Here is a 20624-nt window from a genome sequence, read left to right as displayed (position 1 = left end):
AGGAAAGAAATGGCCTCTCCAGAGGGCAAGGAAAGGAAATGTCCCACTGAAATACAATGAGCAGGGCATTTGTAGCCCCAGAAATACTTCCCAGGGCTGTTTAACCTCTGATAGCAAAGTCTCAAAGATATTAGGATGTACTTTCTTTATCAGAAGAAATACTTTACCAGTTCCAATATTCTCTTAAATTAGGCAATTATCCCTGTATTGCTGGCTTAAGGAGTCTTTATGTAGGAAACCTTATTTAGGAAGAGTAAATTATGACCTTTCACAATCTATAAGTTAAGGGCTGATTGTTTACCAATGTATTTGCAGAGTAATTGACATAGGCTTTCTTTAATTAAGAGTTTGATACATATAAGCATTTGTTTGCTGGAAGCAAAGAAGTCTGAACCTAAATTGTTAGAAGTCACTCTGATCATTGAAAATCAGTCAGTAATGAACATGAATCATCATTACTGTATATACCCTGTCATTGGACACATGTAATTGAATTTCCTAAAACATTGATTTCTATATAGATTTTGAGGTCACATATGTTGCAAAAGCTGGACAGTGAGTGCATTTCACCATCTTACCTGAACAGGAGCATTTTCACTTGATTAGGATTTCCATACATTACTGAGAAATACTGAAAATATTTACGTCATGTTCATACACATTTATAGTCTGTAAGGATATTTCAGGATTTAGACAAACATATTTTGCTTCAGCACAGCCGGGACTGAATTATCACCATCTTTTAGAGAGCAACTCTCCTAGGAATGTTCATTCCTATGTGGCCAAATTGGGAGATTTTCTTTTATAGAATTTTCTGAAATTTAGTTTTTTAACTTTTTGCTTAAAAAAATAATAAGGGAGGGCTGGGCACGTTGGAGGCTCACACCTGTAACCCCAGCACTTTGGGAGGCCAAGACAGGCAGATCACTTGAGGTCAGGAGTTCAAGACCAGCCTGAACAACATGGTGACACCCCATCTCTACTGAAAACACATAAATTAGCCAGGCATGGTGACGCACACCAGTAATCCCAGCTACTCGGGAGGCTGCAGCAGGAGAATCCCTTGAACCCAGGAGGCGGAGGTTGCAGTGAGCTGAGATTGTACCAGTGTACTCCAGCCTGGGCTACAGAGTGACACTCTGTCTTAAGAAAAAAACAACAATAGGGGATTATGTTTCAGAAATTCTGGAAAGTGTACCTTTTCCTTAACAATTCCAAATTGATGGTATCCATTTCATAATCAACCAAAGTAATCGTTTTTTTGTTTGTTTGTTTTTGAGACAGTCTTGCTCTGTCACTCAAGCTAGAGTGCAGTGGCATGATCTTAGCTCACTGTAGCTTCCGCCTCCTGGGTTCAAGCAATTCTCGTGCCTCAGCCTCCCCAGCAGCCAGGGTTACAGAGGCACACCACGCCAGGTATTTTCCTAATTTTAGTAGAATAGGTTTTCACCATGTTGGCCAGGCTGGTCTCTAACTCCTGGCCCCGAGTGATCCGCCCACCTCGACCTCCCAAAGTGCTGAGATTACAGGCATGAGCCACCGTGCCCAGCCCAAAATAATAGATTTTTAAATAATGTTTTTTTCTTTTACACAAGCAATGCATATATAATGTAGAAATTTTCAAAAATGTCCGTAAGCAAAAAGAAGGAAATGAAAATTACCTGTAATGCTTTTTTTTTTTTTTTTTTTTTGAGACAGAGTCTCACTCTGTCACCCAGGCTGGAGTGCAGTGGCACAATCTCAGCTCACTGCAACCTCCACCTCCCAGGGTCAAGCAATTTTCCTACCCTAGCCTCCCAAGTAGCTGAGATGACAGGCACACGCCACCATGCCCAGCTAATTTTTGTAGAAAATTACCTGTAATTCTAACTCTTCAAAATAATCACTTTTAACATGTTGAAATCTATCCTTTCAGTGTGTTTTTTTTCATGTAGACAATGGTTTTCTGACTAAATTAATTTCATATCCTATGTACAGTTTTTTTTACCTCCTATTTTTTATTTAACAATAGATCAAGGATATCTCTCTAGTACTAACTATTCTTCTACCTAACTTATAATGATTGCATAGTGCTATCAGTCCCCTGGGTTGTTTTCAATTTTTCATTATTATGAACAAGGCAGAAATGAAAATCTTTGTTGTTAAAACCCTTTTTCACATCCATAAAATTGATACATCTCTGAAAGTCCATAGTCACCAAGTTTAAGCCCCTATCTTGACATTGAGCTAATTAAAGATAAAGTATGATTTCTGTTGGGATTCACTAGAACAAAAAAAGCTATAACTCCTTGGCTTTTGCTTTCCAAATTACTGTCATGCCTGTTGGGGTGGTGGGGGGCAGCCCTAATGACATAGAGAGAGAGAAACTTCTTTAGATTTTCAACTTGTAGCTAAAAATGATCATCTAGTATTTATTTCAGATATATTGGTGTTTAAGAAATGTTGATAAGCAGTCATTGAAAGTAAAGTGTACTGAAAGAATGTATTGTGATTATTAACTAAGATGCATTCGTTCTCATCATAAAGCAGCATGGTTACCTCAATTTTCTGAAAGAAAAGCATGCTCCTTGCTTGGCCAAGCTGCTGCTTAGCATTCTTGATACTTACATTGCTTATGGACCACATTTTTGATTGAGGATTTCCAGGTATACCTGGGAATCATCTGCTGCATAAAATAGTCCAGGTCTGGATTCAGAGGCACACACCATCTTGGTCCCAGACCTCAGTGAATTAAATCATAAACTCCTGGCAAGTCTGCCCTTTGGAAATGAAGAAAACCTCCCATGACCCATGGATTGATATAAAAAGACACCAAACCACATGATGCAGAAAATACTTCAGGAGAAATTCCAACTGTGAATGCCCACTGTAAATCCCCACTAAGCCAATTAGTGGTCAGGGTGGCAGAGTAAGCACTGTTCAGCATACCGTCAGTGGTAAAGAAACATGAAGTTAAGTTCTGCCAAGAAAGTAACAGAGGAATGCCCACCTGGGAATATTGCTTATAAAATGTAAAATAACCAAGCAGTGGGGTAGGATGGGGGATAAAATGCCAGAAGTATTTAAAGTATCATTTTTATATATTTCACATACTGAAGATGGATGAGTTCCTTATTTAAGTTTTTGTTTCGTTTTGTTTTTGAGACAGGGTCTCGCTCTGTCACCCAGGCTGGAGTGCAGTGGTGCGATCTTGGCTCACTGCAACCTGTGCCTCCCGGGTTCTAGCGATTCTCCTGCCTCAGCCTCCTGTGTAACTGGGATTACAGATGCCCACCACCACACCCAGCTAATTTTTGTGTTTTTAGTTTCACCATGTTGACCAGGCTGGTCTCGAACTCCTGACCTCAACTGATTCATCTGCCTCATCTTCCCAAAGTGCTGGGATTGCACGCATGAGCCACCATGCCTGGCCTTAAAATCGTTATCAACTTTGGTACTATTGACATTTTGGACCAGATGATTTTTTGTTGGGGGCTGGGGGTCCTGTGCATTGTAGGATGCTCCACAGTGCCCCTGGCCTCTGCACACCGCTTCCCTAGTTCTAACCACCAAAAATGTCACAAAATTGTCCCCCGTCGAGAACTACTAGATTAAGAGATCATTATCCTGAAAAATTGCAGACTTGGGCCAAAAATCATGTCATGTGCCATTTTATTTTTAGATCAGTGTGGGTGGAAGTAGTGCCAGCCATCTTCAAGCTGTTAGGCTAGACTCGAAGTTCAGTATAGACTCTCTGATGCCATGCATTCTGTGCAAATTTACATCTGTGGGCAAATTGCACCAAATCTCGATGGTAGCGGTGAATATCACTGCCATGCCTTCTACATCCTGCCTCCTATCACAGCAATGAAAGTGTCCTTTATGTTGTCGAATGCATTGATTTAAACCATCTCTAAATCTATTTTGAAAGCTATATGGAAGGTAAGTATTAAACCAAGCAAAACTGAGCTTCTGTCCTCAATGGGATCTTCTAAAAATGCTTTAGGAGATCTCAGGCTATGGCGCTGCCCACACGCTAATACCTTCTACCCACCTAGCTCACTTTACAAGAATCACCCCTAAACAATTTCCACTCTTCTCTGTTCTAAGACTGTTTTGACTTAACTTCCTTGCCCTCACTCCTACTTTGGTTGGTTTAGCTAACTTTATGACTTACTCATCATAAAGTTAGATGTAAGTCTCTGCTTTTTTAAACCTCTTTGGTTACTGCTAAGCTACCATCTTTCCCTAAAGTCTCCCCATTGAAAGTTTGCCTTTAATAACGGAAGTTGCCAACGTCTTGACCTCTTTCAGATATGACAATGGATGATGTTCGAGAATACGAGAAAAACATGCATGAACAAACCAACATAAAAGTATGCAATCAGCATTCCTCCCCTGTGGATGACATAGAGAGTCATACCCAAACAAGTGTACGTAGAATTTTTAAAACATGTTGCCCACCCTTTCACAAATGCACATGTAAACTGATCTTGGAAATACTGCAAATCCCCGGTTCCCAATCTTCCACAGAAACATGTCGTCACCCAGAGCCTGTTGCTGCAGAACCGGAGCTGGATCTAAATTGGGCAGTGTCACCTCTCTCTGCCAGACATTTCGATCCTTTAAAGTTGCTTGACATGGAGGTTATTTCAGTCGTAAGACCAAGAACATGGAGAGTGGAAACATTTTTGTGGGACTAGTAAAACGGCCTGCACCATAAAAGAGCAGAGCAGTGAAAACGGATGTCATATGTAAACTAGAATAACATGTCAGTAACTTTTAAAAACATAGCTAACACTCACTTATTCATTCAGGAGAGGGCTTCTGGCTCATCAGCTATTTTAGGTTTCTTTACATTTGCTTTGAAAAGCTTTCTGTGGCTCTTTATAGCTGTTTTACCCAATCAGTTCCTTTTTACTTAGGATAATCTCAAGATGGGCTGCAGTCTGTGCAGACACACAGGCTGAGCAGCGAAGGGGTGTGAGCTGGGGATGTGCTGAGCTGATCCCTGGGACTTAGGATAAGCCTCAGAGACCCTCAGTTATTTCACCGAGCACTGGAAATTGAGAGCTGACTGTATCTTGTACGCCAGCATTTTAAGTCTCATAATCTCTCAATCATTCATGCTAATGAGGGGGCGATAGAGATAACAAAGAAAAGTGTAATCATCACATCAGTTCTTTGCATCAGATCTTTTCTCTTCAGTGAGCTGCGATGTCTCTGGTTTCCACCTTGGGCCCTCGTGTCCATTAGCCCAGGCTTCAGAATAATACAGAGTAGGTATTTAAAAAAAAAAAAAAAAAAAAAAATCAGTGCTGTCGTTCTAGGAAATTTAGACGTGGCTGTTGTCATAAATGGATCTTTAGAAGTGTGGAGTCCTTCTGATTGCATTTTGGAAATTTTTTGTGACATTTTTAGAGCATGTCTTTGGAATGTGCCCTGCAAGGCTCATGCACTGCAGTTGGTTGCATGTGATTTGCCCTTGAGGTTTCGAGGGCCCTAACTCTCCTCCCGTTTTGCATGCAGTGATTGGATTTGCAGGAACCTGTTAGAACAAGAGGTGTTTCCTGTTTACGCACAGACCAATTCCAGTAGGACTTCCTCCTAGAAGTTCTCTTTAAGGAAACTCTCCTTGAATTTCGATCACTTTCAATTACCTTTCAATTACATTTCTTTTAGAAATGTTGGACCCCTGTTCCCCCTCCACCGCTCTGAAAGCCATTCACTATAAATATGACCAGACAAACAAAGGAAGTCACAGGAAAAGAGGGGACACCAGATGTCAAGCCTTATCTAAGTCCTGAAGGCTCACAGCTTAAGGCCCTTTGCTTGGCTTTCTTTCAGTTTTACTGTGATTATGACTTCGTAATTAAAGTCCACTTACTATGTGGACGGTGATAACGCAGGATGGTTCTCCCCCTGGGAAAGCCCATGTAATACCTGGCCGCACCTCAGCGCTGTTGTCGTGACTTCAGGGTGAAAGATGCCTGCCTCCTGAGAAGTCACACAAAGTGGTTATTTTGAATGCTATGACATTTCCATTATCCTTTGGAATTCCATTAAATTGAAGCTCATTTAGTTTGCCGTAGTCTTTCTCCTGTATCATAATGAAAAACAGTAAAAATCAGGAGGTGGTTGTTCGTCACAAATAAAAACGGCATGGGTGCTAAATGGATTTTAGATCATCAACCCGTGCAGGGACAAATTAGATTCAAATTAGGCAAAATTAACATCCATGAACACAGCAGTAAGGAAATAAGTCTCCTTTTCAATTGAGCAGGTTCAAAGCCTTCAAGGAAAGGAACTTCTAAGAGCCTCTGGCAGTGGAAAATCAAAATTCTGTGCTTTAGATTATTTCTGCCCCCTGCTGGCTATGTGGAGTAGAGCAATGTATTCAGCCACTAGATTAAGAAAGTCTGCCTTTTCAAAGATAATATCCATTTATCGTAGCAGAAACAGCATACTCTGATTCACTAAAATGTTTCTTAGTCTCAACTTTTACTGTTAAATAAATGACTCTTTTATATAATCTTAATGTCAATTCTTAGCTCATTTAATAGTCTTCATGTTTTTAAAAATTGGTAAGTTTACAGGTACAATTTTTCTTGATGTATTCTGAATTTTGTATCTTATTCACACAGTCATAATGATTTATTTCCTTTGTAAAAACTTTCCCTTTCAAAAAATTTAATAATTCTTCCCAGGAAATCCTCTTAAGGATTTCATTTTGTGAAAAATACTCTGGTTTGCTCAGATGTTATAAAACCTAAGGATTAGACCGGGCGCAGTGGCTCACGCCTGTAATCCCAGCACTCTGAGAGGCCGAGGCAGGCAGATTACCTGAGGTCAGGAGTTTGAAACCAGCCTGGCCAACATGGTGAAACCCCATCCCTACTAATAATACAAAAATTAGCCGGGCGTGGTGGCAGATGCCTGTAATTCCAGCTACTCAGGAAGCTGAGGCAGGAGAATCGCTTGAACCCAGGAGGCAGAGTTGCAGTGGACTGAGATCACACCATTGCACTCCAGCCTGGGCAACAAGAGCGAAACTCTGTTTCCAAAAAAAAAAAAAAAAAAAAAAAAAAAGGCCTAAGGATTAATACTGTGTTATGACTATTCATTACATATTCAGTATTTCCAAAGTGGCTATATTGTTTCATGCTGGTTATTCATGCAGTATTATCATTATAATGAAGTTTCAACTGCTAAGTACATGGCAGTGGGCAAGAAAGAATGAAAAATGGGTCTCTGAGAGGCCAAAATAGGCATAGAAAATCTACGGGCAGTAGATTTCACATTTTTCTAAAGGATGAGCCTTGAGCCTTGACTCAGTCTTTAATAAGCCCAGTTACCTGTTTTCCCTGTTTCCAGCAAATAAAAATGGCAAAGGATGTCAGGGATAGCCAGAGTAACAAAAATTAATTATAATAGTAATAATAGAGTTCCTGAGTGTGAGAGAAGAGCTATCAAGCCATAAAGAGCAAATAAACCCTGAGAAAGAACTAAGGAACTGTATTTTTGCACAGTGATATATTTTCAACATATTATATCTCAGATGTAAGTGTACGTAATACATTAAACATATTAGGGAAAGATTTACATTTTTAAATACTGTTTTTACTTTCTCACTTAATAACAACATTTCAGGTATTGGGAAAACCTACATTATCCGACAATGATTATTAACAGTGGTCCTCACTATTAAACGATCCTCTCTTTTCATTCTCTATTTAAGTTTCCTCAAGATATGGTTTTATTTTCTCAGCTTTGGAATGATTAGCAGAGTGTGGTGATATTGTTGATTTATGTGTTTTTGAAGCTGAATTTATTAAAACACAACCTCTGAACCTTCTTAGGATCGATACGCAGTCAGGAAAACAGAAACAATAGCATCTCTGTGGCCCCTCAGAATAAAAACATATATGTATTTATTACAAAGATAGCGTGTTGGCCTGAGTACAGTGGCTCACGCCTGTAATCCCAGCACTTTGGGAGGCCTAAGCAGGTGAATCACTTGAGCTGAGGAGTTCGAGACCAGACTAGGCAACATAGCGAGACCCTGTCTTTACAGAAAATACAAAAAATTAAACCAGGCATTGTGGCGTACACCTGTGGTTTCAGCCTCATGGGGGCCTAAGGCAGGAGGATCGCTCAAGCCCAGGAGGTCAACACCGCAGTGAGTCATGATCACACCATGGCACTCCAGCCTGGGTGATGCAGTGAGGTCCTGTCTCAGAAAAAAAAAAAAAAAAAAGACAGTATATTGAAAAATCCTGATGATTTACCCATTTACCCTATAAAGGTATGCTTATTTCACGATCTAAAGTTGACAATAATGACAATAATATGTATTATTTCAGGGTCTTCAATTGTTTTGATTGCCTCTTTTTATGGAAAAGATGACTAGTTAATTATAGCTCCAAATACCCCACACCGTACTCAAAACAGCAAAGATGCACATGTGTGCACGCACACACACATACACACACACACACACACACACACACACACACACACACACATTTTCCCCATCTAGTTCTGTGCTCTACTGTTAAGTCCTTATTGAGAATACTTAAAATTCACTGAAGAGTACTTTGGAAAATCTCAAATGGATATTCACAAGGAATATTGTTTTCAGGATGTAGCTTCTGATAAGAAAATATTGGGGGTTCGGTCTTTCAGTGATAATTTGGGTATATGATTGAGAGAGGCCCTTTTGTGATAGGGATCCCATAGTTCCTGTAAAAACAAGGGTAGTGATGAATCTATTTGCATCTCTTATAACTGCTGGTGGTTCTTTCTGTTTTTCTCCTTGAAGACATGACAATGGATGAAGTCCGAGAATTTGAACGAGCCACTCAGGAAGCCACCAACAAGAAAATTGGCATTTTCCCACCGGCAATTTCTATCTCCAGCATCCCCCTGCTGCCTTCCTCTGTCCGCAGTGCGCCTTCTAGTGCTCCATCCACCCCTCTCTCCACCGATGCACCCGAATTTCTGTCCGTTCCCAAAGATCGGCCCCGGAAAAAGTCCGCCCCAGAAACTCTCACGCTTCCAGACCTTGAGAAAAAAGCCACCCTGAATTTACCTGGCATGCACTCTTCAGATAAGCCGTGTCGGCCCAAATCGGAGTAACTTTATAGAAATATCTCATGGGGTTTTATATTTTCGTTTGTTTTGTTTTGTTTTGAAGAATTTTCCGATAGAGAAAACGACTGCTTTGTCACTCAAACATGTTCCTTCGACCGCTCAGTGTGCATGTGATTCAGTAACTTCACGTAGAATGTGATTACCTAAGTATGCCACACAGCATCATCTTAGATGTAAGATGTAAGCCCTGCAAAGGACGGGAGGAATCTTCTGTAACCACAGCTGTAAGCCAGAGAGGAAGCCTTGTTATTGGGCATTTGATGAGGTTGGCATGGACTTCAAGGATAAATGAATGAAAACTTTACACCACTTTGTTACAAGGTATGGTAGGAAATAGTGAAGTCAGTTTCCTCTCATCAAATCTAAAATTCTCCAAAATACTCTCAGGCGTAACATGCTTAATTGTTAAATTTTGAACTGCTGATTACCAATACTTGAATACCAGTAGTTACTGAGATTCCTATTTTGGTTAGTCTGACTCAGGATTTGGGGCCTAATTAACTCTTTAAACTTTTAAAAATTTTAATCATCAAGCTATAGAGGCTCCAAGTGCAATTAATAACTCATTTATACCTTCCACGGAATTTAATAAAGATTCTACTTGTTTCTGTCTTTTAATAACTTTCCCCTTTGTGCCCTTGTGGCCTCAGAAATCCTTAAGAATTGCATGGATGAATGTGACCATAACTGATTTTGGAACGGTTCGGTTTAGGAACCAAGAGGTCCAGGTGAGGCAACAGCTTTTTTCTCTACAGGTACCAATAATAAACCTTGACTTGTCAGCTTTAAGTCAAGTCATTAAGATTCTCAGAATTTGCAATTAATTGAATAGAATTCATTTACTATCTGCCCACTCAAAGAAGTTCAAGGGCAGAGTAAGCTAACTGGGCTTTAACACTATCAGAATGTCTGGTGCATGAACCGTTAAAAAGAGAACTGTCTCCCATCCCCTTCCTTGTTTTAGTAACATCCAGAATTCCCTGGAACAGATTGCCTACCCCTACCACCAGACCTTAGGAAAGACTGTCATTGTCTTAGTCCTTGCTTGAAATACAAATATTGGGAAGTCACAGACATCAAGTGACTACTGTCAAGTAAGAGGAGAGAATGAGCGGAATTGCCGACTCCTATTTGTGGAGTAAAAAGGAGGAGCGATAATCAATTCCCTTCTGTCTAGCTCTCCTTTCTTCAACTAGTGGTAATGCAAGATTAGAATCCAGGTTGACAGGAGGCAAGATCACTCATCAAAGTGGCAGAAAGACAAATCTCCTTTGCTCTAAAGAGAGAAATCTGTCACCTTTGCACCTCACTGCCTTTAAACACAGACGGGAGGGCAGGCAGAATCTCAGCATTGACTTTTGTCCTCCGAGAGAGGAAAAGAAGAAGGTAATTGGGCAACTCCAAGGTCCGCGCCCCAGCTAGCCTTCCTGATCGTAACCTCTAACCTCAGGAAAGGGACCTTCCCAAAACACAGATCCCAAAGGAAACAAAATAGACCAAGGAGCACATTGTGCTTCTCTCACACAGCCTCTCTGCCAGTGGACCCTGCCTGCTTCCCTCTCAGTGCTCAGCACTCTGAGTAGTGTCTTTCAGGTCGATACACTCTCCCAAGGTGCAGGCGCTGGCCCCATGAGCCCAGCACCAAAGTTTTCTAAGTCGTAGGTCAGACTATCAAGATCATTTCTTTATCTATAGGTTGATATTTAGCTTAAAAAATAAATAAACCTAGAACTCAAAGGAAACCCGTTACAAATAGCTTAGCTCAACAGTGTATCTCTTCCCTAAGAATGATAGTATCTTAATAAGACACCTTCTATGCATGGTATGGAAGCATGATTTTTGCTTGTGGGAAAACTTAATCTTTTATCAAACCCCTCGGACTTCTCAATTCCTCCCTCCCCACAGTAGTACTTAATGAAAATGTTTTGCTTTCGAAAGCAAAATCCTACTTTCAGAAGACACTGAAATCATATATGTATTTGCTTACCATTTGCAAGCTGAAATCAAGGTGGGTGGGGTCATTATTTTCACATAGAATGTATTTATTTTGTGCAGGTTGTTACCACATCTGGCACCTAGTTTTTCCATTAATAACATTGCTATTTTCCCTTTTTATAAAGTAGCTTCTGCCGTCAAGGTCAACAGTTCTATATGCTTTAGGAAGCTAAGGTCTGATTTCCTTTTGTGAGTCTCATTTCTTTCATAACCAGTGTGATACCGCAGACGTCAGTTGCAAAGCTACCATGATAGTGTGATTCTTAGCCAAAAAAATGTGTGTGCTCTTAAAGTATGTTCAGTTTTCTGTCTCCATGTGCTTTGTGTACATTAAAAAGGGGCTGGCGGGTGCAGATATTCCTTTAGCTGCTTTGCATATTTAACCCAGTCATCAAAAGGCATAAATGACTTTCAATATTTGATATATCTTGGTTTTCAAGTATCATTTCACATCCTCTATCCATGACTTTGTTATTGTGGAATACAAACCTGCCATGGATGTATATGTACAGAACATTAATAATTCTTATAAGGATGGAAGTCAAATGGCTGCATGATGGAAATTAGAAGAAAAAAAAAGCAGAAACTTGAATTTGCTAAGCATGTTTGGGGGGAAATAGAATCCTTAACTCAGTGCCTCTGTCTGCGATATGGAAACCTTCAACTTTGTTCACCAAAATTGTATTATACCTGTGTATATATATATAAAAATATATAAATATAAATAGAGTGAATCAGACACTATGGTTTTAAGTCTCTGGTAGCCAAGTTTAAATAAATAATCCATAGAATATCACATGTTCACCATCTCCATCTCTGAAGTCAGTGGAGTTCATCAAAATGACTGTAAATTTCATTACTCTGGGAGGATTTCAAATGTGAAATGTCCCTTTGCATTTTGTTGGCCCAAGCACAGCATTCTTGCTTTAGCTGCGCTTTCCTGGGATGAGAAGATCTTGGTGTTTTTAACACATAAGCTTTGTTAGAAATCACCTCTGAAGATCATTTCATTTTCTCACTTTGGGATGTTGCAAGAAAAGCAAAGGAAAAGAATAACAACGAAGGAAGCCTGTGACATTTTAGTTACCACCGTTGTAACTCAGACAATATGGGTTTGTTGGTGAACGATTTATCAAGCGTTTTGTTACGGTTTTGCATCTGTGTGTGAGGAAAATGATTTTAATTTATTTGGAAGTATTAGCCATGATGTTGGTCCTGAAAATAAATCTCTAAGTAGCACAGTTGTGGGTATATTATGCAGACACTTTACGATACCTGCAAAAGTTGCTGTGGTTTTCTTTCAAGACACTGTGATCAACAGTGAACCAAGAGAAGAGATTCTGACACATCTCGATATATATCATTCTCTGCAAAAGTTTCAGGGCTAATGTATTCATGTGTATTTTAAAATTCTTTCTTTGGCATCTCTTCATGGCTCAGAGACAACAAGGTAATAAATAGATCTTTGGCTGGCTTAGGTCAACAGGAATTTTAAGAAGGGCCAGTGTATAACTGACTCTACATATAATGTGTAATCAGATAATCCAATAGAGAGGAATTGTCCAGATAGTTTTAGTACCTTTCCGATCATCTGACTCAGTAGGCTAGGAGACAGTCTGTCATCTGAGCCATAGTTCTTGAGATTTAAAAAAAAAAAAAAGTCTGTCCAGTGACTGCAATCTGATTATAAATAAACTATTTTAAACTATTCATTCTTGCTGAAACTGAAGTATACACAATAGCACAGTGTTGGCATGCTGAGGCAAAACATTGGGTTTTGTGTTCTACCTTTGAAACAATCCGTTTGCATTTGAAATATAAGTGTTTAAGCTTTTAGGCGTTAGTGTAATAAGGGAACATGAATATGTTGGGAAATTTTCAGATGCCATTAATAACTGTAATTTTGTTGTTAAATTAACAAGTCCTTTAGGATAAACCTCTTGATGTTTTTGCTTTAAACTGAAAGCGTGTCTGTTGAACTGCAAATCCCCCTTCAGTTTCTATGTATCACCCAGAAGAGGTTCTTTGAGTTGCTGTTGTACCGATACCATTCACATGTAGCGTCAAGTGTAATTTTTAGTGTTTACACTCAAGCTGGGATCTTGACTGGTTAAATTAATCCACATACCACTGCCACTGCTGAAGGACCAGGTGTTGGCATACACAGCGTTCCAGACTATAAGCAAAGCAAACAAAAGTTGATCCTCACATATGCCATCCTTCTGTGTCATTTCGTGGCCGTTCTGCGTTTTTCTCCCTAGTTATTTATTATTGTTAATAACTTACTTTTTCTTACATTCTGTTGTAAATAAAATACGAAGCAATCTTCTTTCCAAGTGTAGCTTCCTCTCTCTCTCTCTCTCTCTCTCTCTCTCTCTCTCTCTCTCTCTCCTCTCTCTCTCTCTCTCTCTCCTTCAGCTGTTCTGGAGGGAATGTTAGCAATTGTTCACTTGGGTCGATGGGCTTGTTTCTTTTCCTCTACGGCTTTTTTCCCATCCACGTGCCACTGCCACTGCTAAAGGACAACGTGTTGGGATACACAGCACTACAGACTATAAGCAAAGCAAACACAAGTTGATCATTACAGATGATCTGTATAGGTATAGGTCATTTTGTGCCCTTGCCTGCTAGTAGGCATGTGGCACCTTCAGGACCCTTGGTTTCAAAAAAGCCTAAGTGTCTGCACTAATTATCCAGTCAAAAAGTGCACAAGGTGGCCAGCCAGGTCAAAATGGCAAAACCCCATCTCTACTAAAATACAAAAATTAGCCAGGCGTGGTGGCACGCATGAGAATCACTTGAACCCCAGAGGTGGAGTTTGCAGTGAGCCCAGATCGCACCAGTGCTGTCCAGCCTGGGTGTGACAGAGCAAGGTCCTGTCTCAAAAAAATAAAACAAAAACCCCAGCCAGACACAGTGGCTCATGCCTGTAATCCCAGCACTTTGGGAGGCCGAGGCAGGCGGATCACCTGAGGTCAGGAGTTCGAGACCAGCCTGACCAACATGGTGAAACCCGGTCTCTACTAAAAATACAAAAATTAGCCGGGCGTGGTGGTGCGTGCCTGTAATCCCAGCGACTTGGGAGGCTGAGGCAGGAGAATTGCTTGAACCTGGGAGGCGGAGGTTGCAGTGAGCCGACATCATGCCACTGCACTCCAGCCTGGGCAACAAAAGTGAAACTCCGTCTTAAAAAACAACAAAATCCAAGGTAAATCGATAACCCAGTGGGATGCAAATATAGACTCATGCATGCATCCACCAGGGGTTTGGTTTCCCCTTCTCAAATGTGAAGCTACCCACCCCAGGGCAATTGGTAGAACACCATCCCAGTGGGACGCTAGTTGGGCCCATTTTTAAGGTGAGCGGAAATCACTCTGATGTGGTTTCTACATCTCAAGTAGCTCCTGGGCACAAAAGAGTTCTCTGCAGATGAGTAGTCTGAGGACAGAAACTTTTTTCTTTTTTTTTTTTTTTTTTTTTTTTTTTGAGTCTTGCTCTGTTACCCAGGCAGGAGTGCAGTGGTATGATGATCACAGCTCACTGAAGCCTTGACCTCCCAGACTCAAGCGATCCTCCTACCTCAGCCTCCAGATTAGCTGGGACTACAAGGGCACACCACCACACCAAGCTAATTTTTTATTTTTTGTAGAGATGGGTTAAACTGTGTTACCCAGGCTGGTCTTCAACTCCCAGACTCAAGTGATCATCTCAACTCAGCCTCTCAAAGTGCTAGAATTACAAGTATGAGCCACCGTACCCAGCCAGAAATACTTTCTAGCCCCCCACTCGTTAGTCTCCTGCTAAAACAGCACGTACTCTCACTCCGTTCTCTCCTCTTGAATCGTGTCAATATCCACATCCTATGTTCTAATCTCTGATTGGATCAGACACACAGCTCCATAGAACAGCACACCATCAGTTGGCTTTCTACACGGAAAATTTTCCTAAAATCATATTGCATCATTCCAATGAACAAAAACACGTTTGCTTGTGTAGCTCCAGCCTCACCATTACCACCCCCACCCTGCCTTTTACTTCTTTTTTCAAAACACACAAATTTTCCACACCACACAAACTTTCCACACATTGTTGCTGGCTGGCTTTCAGCCAGTGAACTTGGGTACAGCCAGGCTGAGGTGTTTATTGCTGTGGCCAAACTACGTGGGTGGTTAAATATTTGGATGCCTGGTGTTAAAAATACATATATATGTTTGTGTCACCCCCAATTTCCTACTACAGCTTTTCATCAAAGCATTAGCTCATTTGAGCGTTACTCTTTAGATTTCCACCCACATTCTTTTCTAAAACATCCTTATTTCCTTCATTACATTCTACTTGGGGTTTGTCTCTGACCTCCAGCTGTATCTTGGCCTCTCAAGTTCAGAATAATCATGCAACCATCCTCCAACCCTGTCGTGAAATATCTCTCTATGAAACTATCACCCTCAGCCGGGTGCAGTGGCTCATGCCTGTAATACCAGCACTCTGGGAGGCTGAGACAGGTTCACTTGAGTCCAGAAGTTTGAGAGCAACCTGGGCAACATGGTGAAATCCCATCTCTAAAAAAAAAAAAGAAAGAAAGAAAGAAAAAGAAGAAAAACAAAAATGTCACCCTGTCAGTGGAACTGTAAATTGGTATAATTTTACACTGTGCTGGGCACAGTGGCTCATGCCTGTAATTCCAGCACTTTGGGAGGCCGAGACAGGTAAACCACCTGAGGTCAGAAGTTCAAGACCAGAGCCTGACCAACATGGAGAAACCCCATCTCTTCTAAACATACAAAATTAGGTGGGCATGGTGGCGCATGTCTGTAATCCCAGCTACTCAGGCTGAAGCAGGAGAATCGCTTGAACCTGGGAGGCAGAGGTTATGGTGAGCCAAGATTGTACCATTGCACTCCAGCCTGGGCAACAAGAGCAAAACTCAGTCTCAAAAAAAAAAAAGAAAGAAAGAAAATGTCACCCTCAGTCCCGATGCCTTTGGAACAACAATCTGTGTGTGTGTGCACACACTGTTGTGTGTGTGTTTAACTCAGTGTGGTTGATCCAGGCAAACCCTGTTTTCCAACTGGCAGATTGACTTTCTCTGCCTAACATACCTGCCCTCTGACATTTCATCTTCCTATAAATCCTCCTTTTTCCACAGTATGCAACCTACTAGGATATCCCATTCAAATTCATATCTCCATGTGCTTCCCTGCTCCTGGGATAAACGGGCTGGGACTTTGCCTTGAGGAATAGAGCCAGCCTGTGGCCAAAGAAACCTGACACAGCCTCAGAAGCTAATGAATCAGCCATTCAGTGCTGGTGAATTAACCAGCTGAATTAAGCACCTGGGATTTAAGGGCTAATTGTGTTTAACTGTAAGTACCAACTTTCTCCACTGGAAGCAGACACGAAAGGCTGGATCATCACTTCCCCTCCTTTAGCTTTTATAGGAGGGAGTTTTGAGTGCTCTGTCCCTGAAGGGCATTTGAGGGTGGCCAAATCTGCACTTCTGTGATTTTTTTAAAAAAATTTTATTCCAAAATAACTTTCTTCCTCCCAGGAGATTCTTCGTGCAAAATGCTGGCAGTTTACAGCTCATTAGCAACCCTTGAGAATCATTTTGTGCTCTTAAGCATACCAGTGATTATATTCAGAGTGTTCAAAGACAGCTTGCTGCTTTGTGTAGTCAGTCAACAGCACTGAATACATATTTTGTCTTTTCTCAGAAGACAACTTGAAAATTTAGAAAGATTCTACAAGTTTAAATTTTCCCACTGTCATCTTTGAGTTACGTATTTCTTTGCATATTGCTAAAAATCTATGATATAAATCCAAGGATGTGACTTTTCAACTTCATTAAGTACTTTAGAATTTGTCTTCTGTAGAGGATAATCCATACATGCCTGTCTTTCTACAAAATGCTTTGAAGATTTTCTAATTGTTTTATAAATACCTTTACATTTGGTACATAGCATGTTTATCATTTTTCATAGCCATATAATATTCCATTGGGTTGAAAATCTGTAACTTAAACATTCCTTTGTTATTTCGCATTTAGGTTATGTTATTATTATATAAAGTTCATTAGGAACATCTTTGCAACATAGCTTATGTCTTCTTTTTAAGTATTTGTTCTGGATAAATTCCCAGAAATTGAATTACTGGTCAAAGGATATAAATATATTCCTGACTTTGGGTCCTTATTGCCAACATCCCCTCCAAAGAAAATTATACCAATTTACAGTTCCACTGACAGTATCTGAGTGAGAACATGTGTCTCTTTAAACAAGTATTTGCCGTTGTAAAACTTCACCATTCTCGACTTATTAAGCAATTGCCACCATCCAATTCCCATATAAGTCTTTTGTTAGTTTAACGTATTAATAGGTCAAATATCCTTATTTTGGGTAGACACGTAACAAAGGGAGAGCCCAGACACAAAGAAGCTCCCTGAATTATTTAAATGTTCAGTGCCTTCTCCAGCCTAGCTAGCAAACTGCAGAAACATTTGACTGGCTACTACAGAAACAAAAGCCTAACTTGAACATAAGGAACTGCATTTAATTGAATAAACAAACATCAATTCTAAGTCATTTTGTTTTCACACTTTCAGTGATAACAAACATTGAATGCATCTTTACTTGAAGTTTTCCTGAAAACCACCATGTAAGTGCCAACAAGTTTTTTTTCCCCGTGAACCAAGAAGGAATCGGTTAAAAAAAGAAAAGAAAAGAAAAGAAAGAAAAAAGGTAAAAAACCCTCCAGCTCTCTTACTGTTATTTTAGAATCAGTGATTCCCAGATTCTAGCAGAACCTTGATAAAGACAAAGCAGAGTCCTTCCAAAGTCTTTGATTTAACTTCTTGGGAAGCAACGTGATGATGGATTGCACACGTGCTCCAAAAATGGAAGAAATAGTTGGTACATAGCACTCTTTTCAGCCATGTGCAAGCCATTCCTGAGAAATAGAGAATTCTCCACCAGGAGAGTACAATGGTCATTTTTCATACATAATAAGGACAAGGACAGGGTATAAAATTTACGTTCAAGTTACTTTGGAATCTGACTGCAGTGTTTACTTTTTTTTTTTTTTTTTTTTTTTTGAGACCAAGTCTCACTCTGTATCCAGGCTGGAGTTCGGTGACATGATCTCGGCTTATTGCAACCTCCACCTCCCAAGTTCAAGTGATTATCTTGCCTCAATCTCCTGCATAGCTGAGATTACAGGCACATACCACCACATCCAGCTATTTTTTGTATTTTTTATTAGAGACAGACAGGGTTTCACCTGGGATTACAGGCAGGAGCCACTTCGCCTGGCCCAGTCTTTACTTTTTTATTGTCAGTGTTGCGTGTTTAATTATTTTGAAATAATTACAGATTCACAGAAAGTTGCAAAGAAGTATACAGGATGGCCCATACACCCTTCACCCAACCTCCCCTGATGATAATGCCTTGTATAACTATAATAGTACATCAGCTGGCCCCCGTGGCTCACGCCTGTAGTCCCAGCATTTTAGAAGGCTGAGATGGGCGGGTCACTAGGTCAGGAGTTCAAGACCAGCCTGGCCCACATGGTGAAACCTTGTCTCTATTAAAAATATAAAAAACTTAGCCAGAAGTGGTGTCAGGTGCTCATAATCCCAGCTACTTAAGAAGCCGAGGCAGGAGAATCACTTGAACCAAGGAGGCAGAGGTTGCAGTGAGCCAAGATTGTACCACCATACTCCAGCCTGGGCAACACAGCAAGACTCCATCTCAAAAATAAATAATAAATAAATAAATAAAGACCTGGTGTGATGGCTCATGTCTGTAATTATTCTAGCACTTTGGGATGCTAAGGCAGGCAGATCACTTGAGGCCAGGAGTTCGAGACCAGCCTGGCCAACATGGTGAAACCCATCTCTAAAAAATACAAAAATTAGCTGGGTGTGATGGTGCATGCCTAATCCCAGCTACCTGAGAGGCTGAGGCACAATCACCTTAACCCAGAAGGCAGAGGCTGCAGTGAGCTGAGATTATGCCATTGCACTCCAGCTCAGGAGACAGAGCAAGACCCTGTCTCAAAAATAAAAATAAAAAATGAAAAATAAAAAATAAGGTAAAATATGCTTCTGTTTGAAAAGAACCATACAAATGAAGTCAGACATGCAAAACCTGCTTTGTTTTCATGCATGCAAGTTGTAAAAATATGCTTAAGATGGCTGATCACTAGCAGCTCGGGATTGTAGCTCCCAGTAAAAGCGCAAAGAACGAGAGGACGCCACACCTTCACATGAATTCTTGTTGCTCACGCACCAGGAGATTCCCAGCGGAGGAGCCTCACGGGTCGCCAGCGCGACTCTTGTGACCGGCGAGGCGGTTTTGCCGGCGCCTCGGAGCGTCGGTTCTTGGTGCAGAGTCAGAAAAGCACCATCAATCTTAACACCGCTGATTTAGTCGGTGCAGTGGGTTGCTCAGATTTCGGCACTGAGAATCAATAAGTTGGACGTCCACTCGGAAACCCAATTACAAAGACGGTAAATACAAAGACCACAGATGGATAAATCTACAAGGAAGGGAAGAAAACAGTCAAAAAAGGCTGAGAATACCCAAGATCAGAACGCCTCTCCCTCAGCAGGGGATCACAGTTCCTCATCAGCAACGGAACAAGGCTTGATGGAGAACGAGTGTGTTCCAATTACAGAGGCAGGCTTCAAAATGTGGATAATAAGAAACTTCTGTGAACTAAAAGAACTTGTTCTAACACAATCTAAAGAAACTAAGAACTTTGAAAAAAGGTTTGATGAAATGTCAACAAGAATACAAAATTTAGAGAGGAAAATAAGCTAATTGATGGAGCTGAAAAACACAATACGAGAACTACATGAAGTATGCACAAGTTTTAACAGCCGAATTGATCAAGCAGAAGAAAGGATATCAGAGGTCGAAGACCAACTCAATGAAATAAAACTAGAAGACAAGATTAGAGAAAAAAGGATAAAAAGGAACGAGCAAAGTCTCCAAGAAATATGGGACTATGTGAAAAGACCTAATCTACGCTTGATAAGTGTACCTGAATGTGACGAAGAGAATGAATCCATGCTGGAAAATATGCTTCAGGATATTATTCAGGAAAATTTTCCCAACTTAGTAAGGCAGGATAATATTCAACTCCAGGTAATACAGAGAACACCACAAAGATATTCCTCAAGAAGAGCAACTCCAAGACACATAATCGTCAGATTCACCAGGGTTGAAATGAAGGAGAAAATACTAAGGGCAGCCAGAGAGAAAGGTCAGGTTGCCCACAAAGGGAAGCCTATTAGACTTACAGCAGATCTCTCAGCAGAAACCCTACAAGCCAGAAGAGAGTGGGGAGCAATATTCAACATCCTTAAAGAGAAGAACTTTCAACCAAGAATTTCACATCCAGCCAAACTAAGCTTCAAAAGTGAAGGAAAAATAAAGTTTTTTGTGAACAAGCAAGCACTCAGAGAATTCATCACCACCAGGCCTGCTTTACAAGAG

General features: G+C 40.6%; 1 protein-coding gene across 1 annotated transcript in view; it reads left to right on the top strand.

Annotated features, from left to right (window-relative positions):
* PITPNC1 (phosphatidylinositol transfer protein cytoplasmic 1) overlaps positions 1-13456 on the top strand; it is a 321680-nt gene extending 308224 nt beyond the window's left edge. Inside the window, exon 9 of the mRNA XM_039476220.2 lies at positions 8801-13456. Coding sequence (XP_039332154.1) covers positions 8801-9117 — 317 coding nt within the window. The 3' untranslated portion in view covers positions 9118-13456. The remainder of the gene's footprint in view (positions 1-8800) is intronic.
* Positions 13457-20624: the final 7168 nt, after the last annotated feature.

Source organism: Saimiri boliviensis, chromosome 17 (genome assembly GCF_048565385.1).
Source record: "Saimiri boliviensis isolate mSaiBol1 chromosome 17, mSaiBol1.pri, whole genome shotgun sequence".
NCBI classification, from domain to species: Eukaryota; Metazoa; Chordata; class Mammalia; order Primates; family Cebidae; genus Saimiri; species Saimiri boliviensis.
The sequence above is the reverse complement of the archived record's forward strand: the minus strand, read 5'-3'. Positions and strand labels throughout refer to the sequence as shown.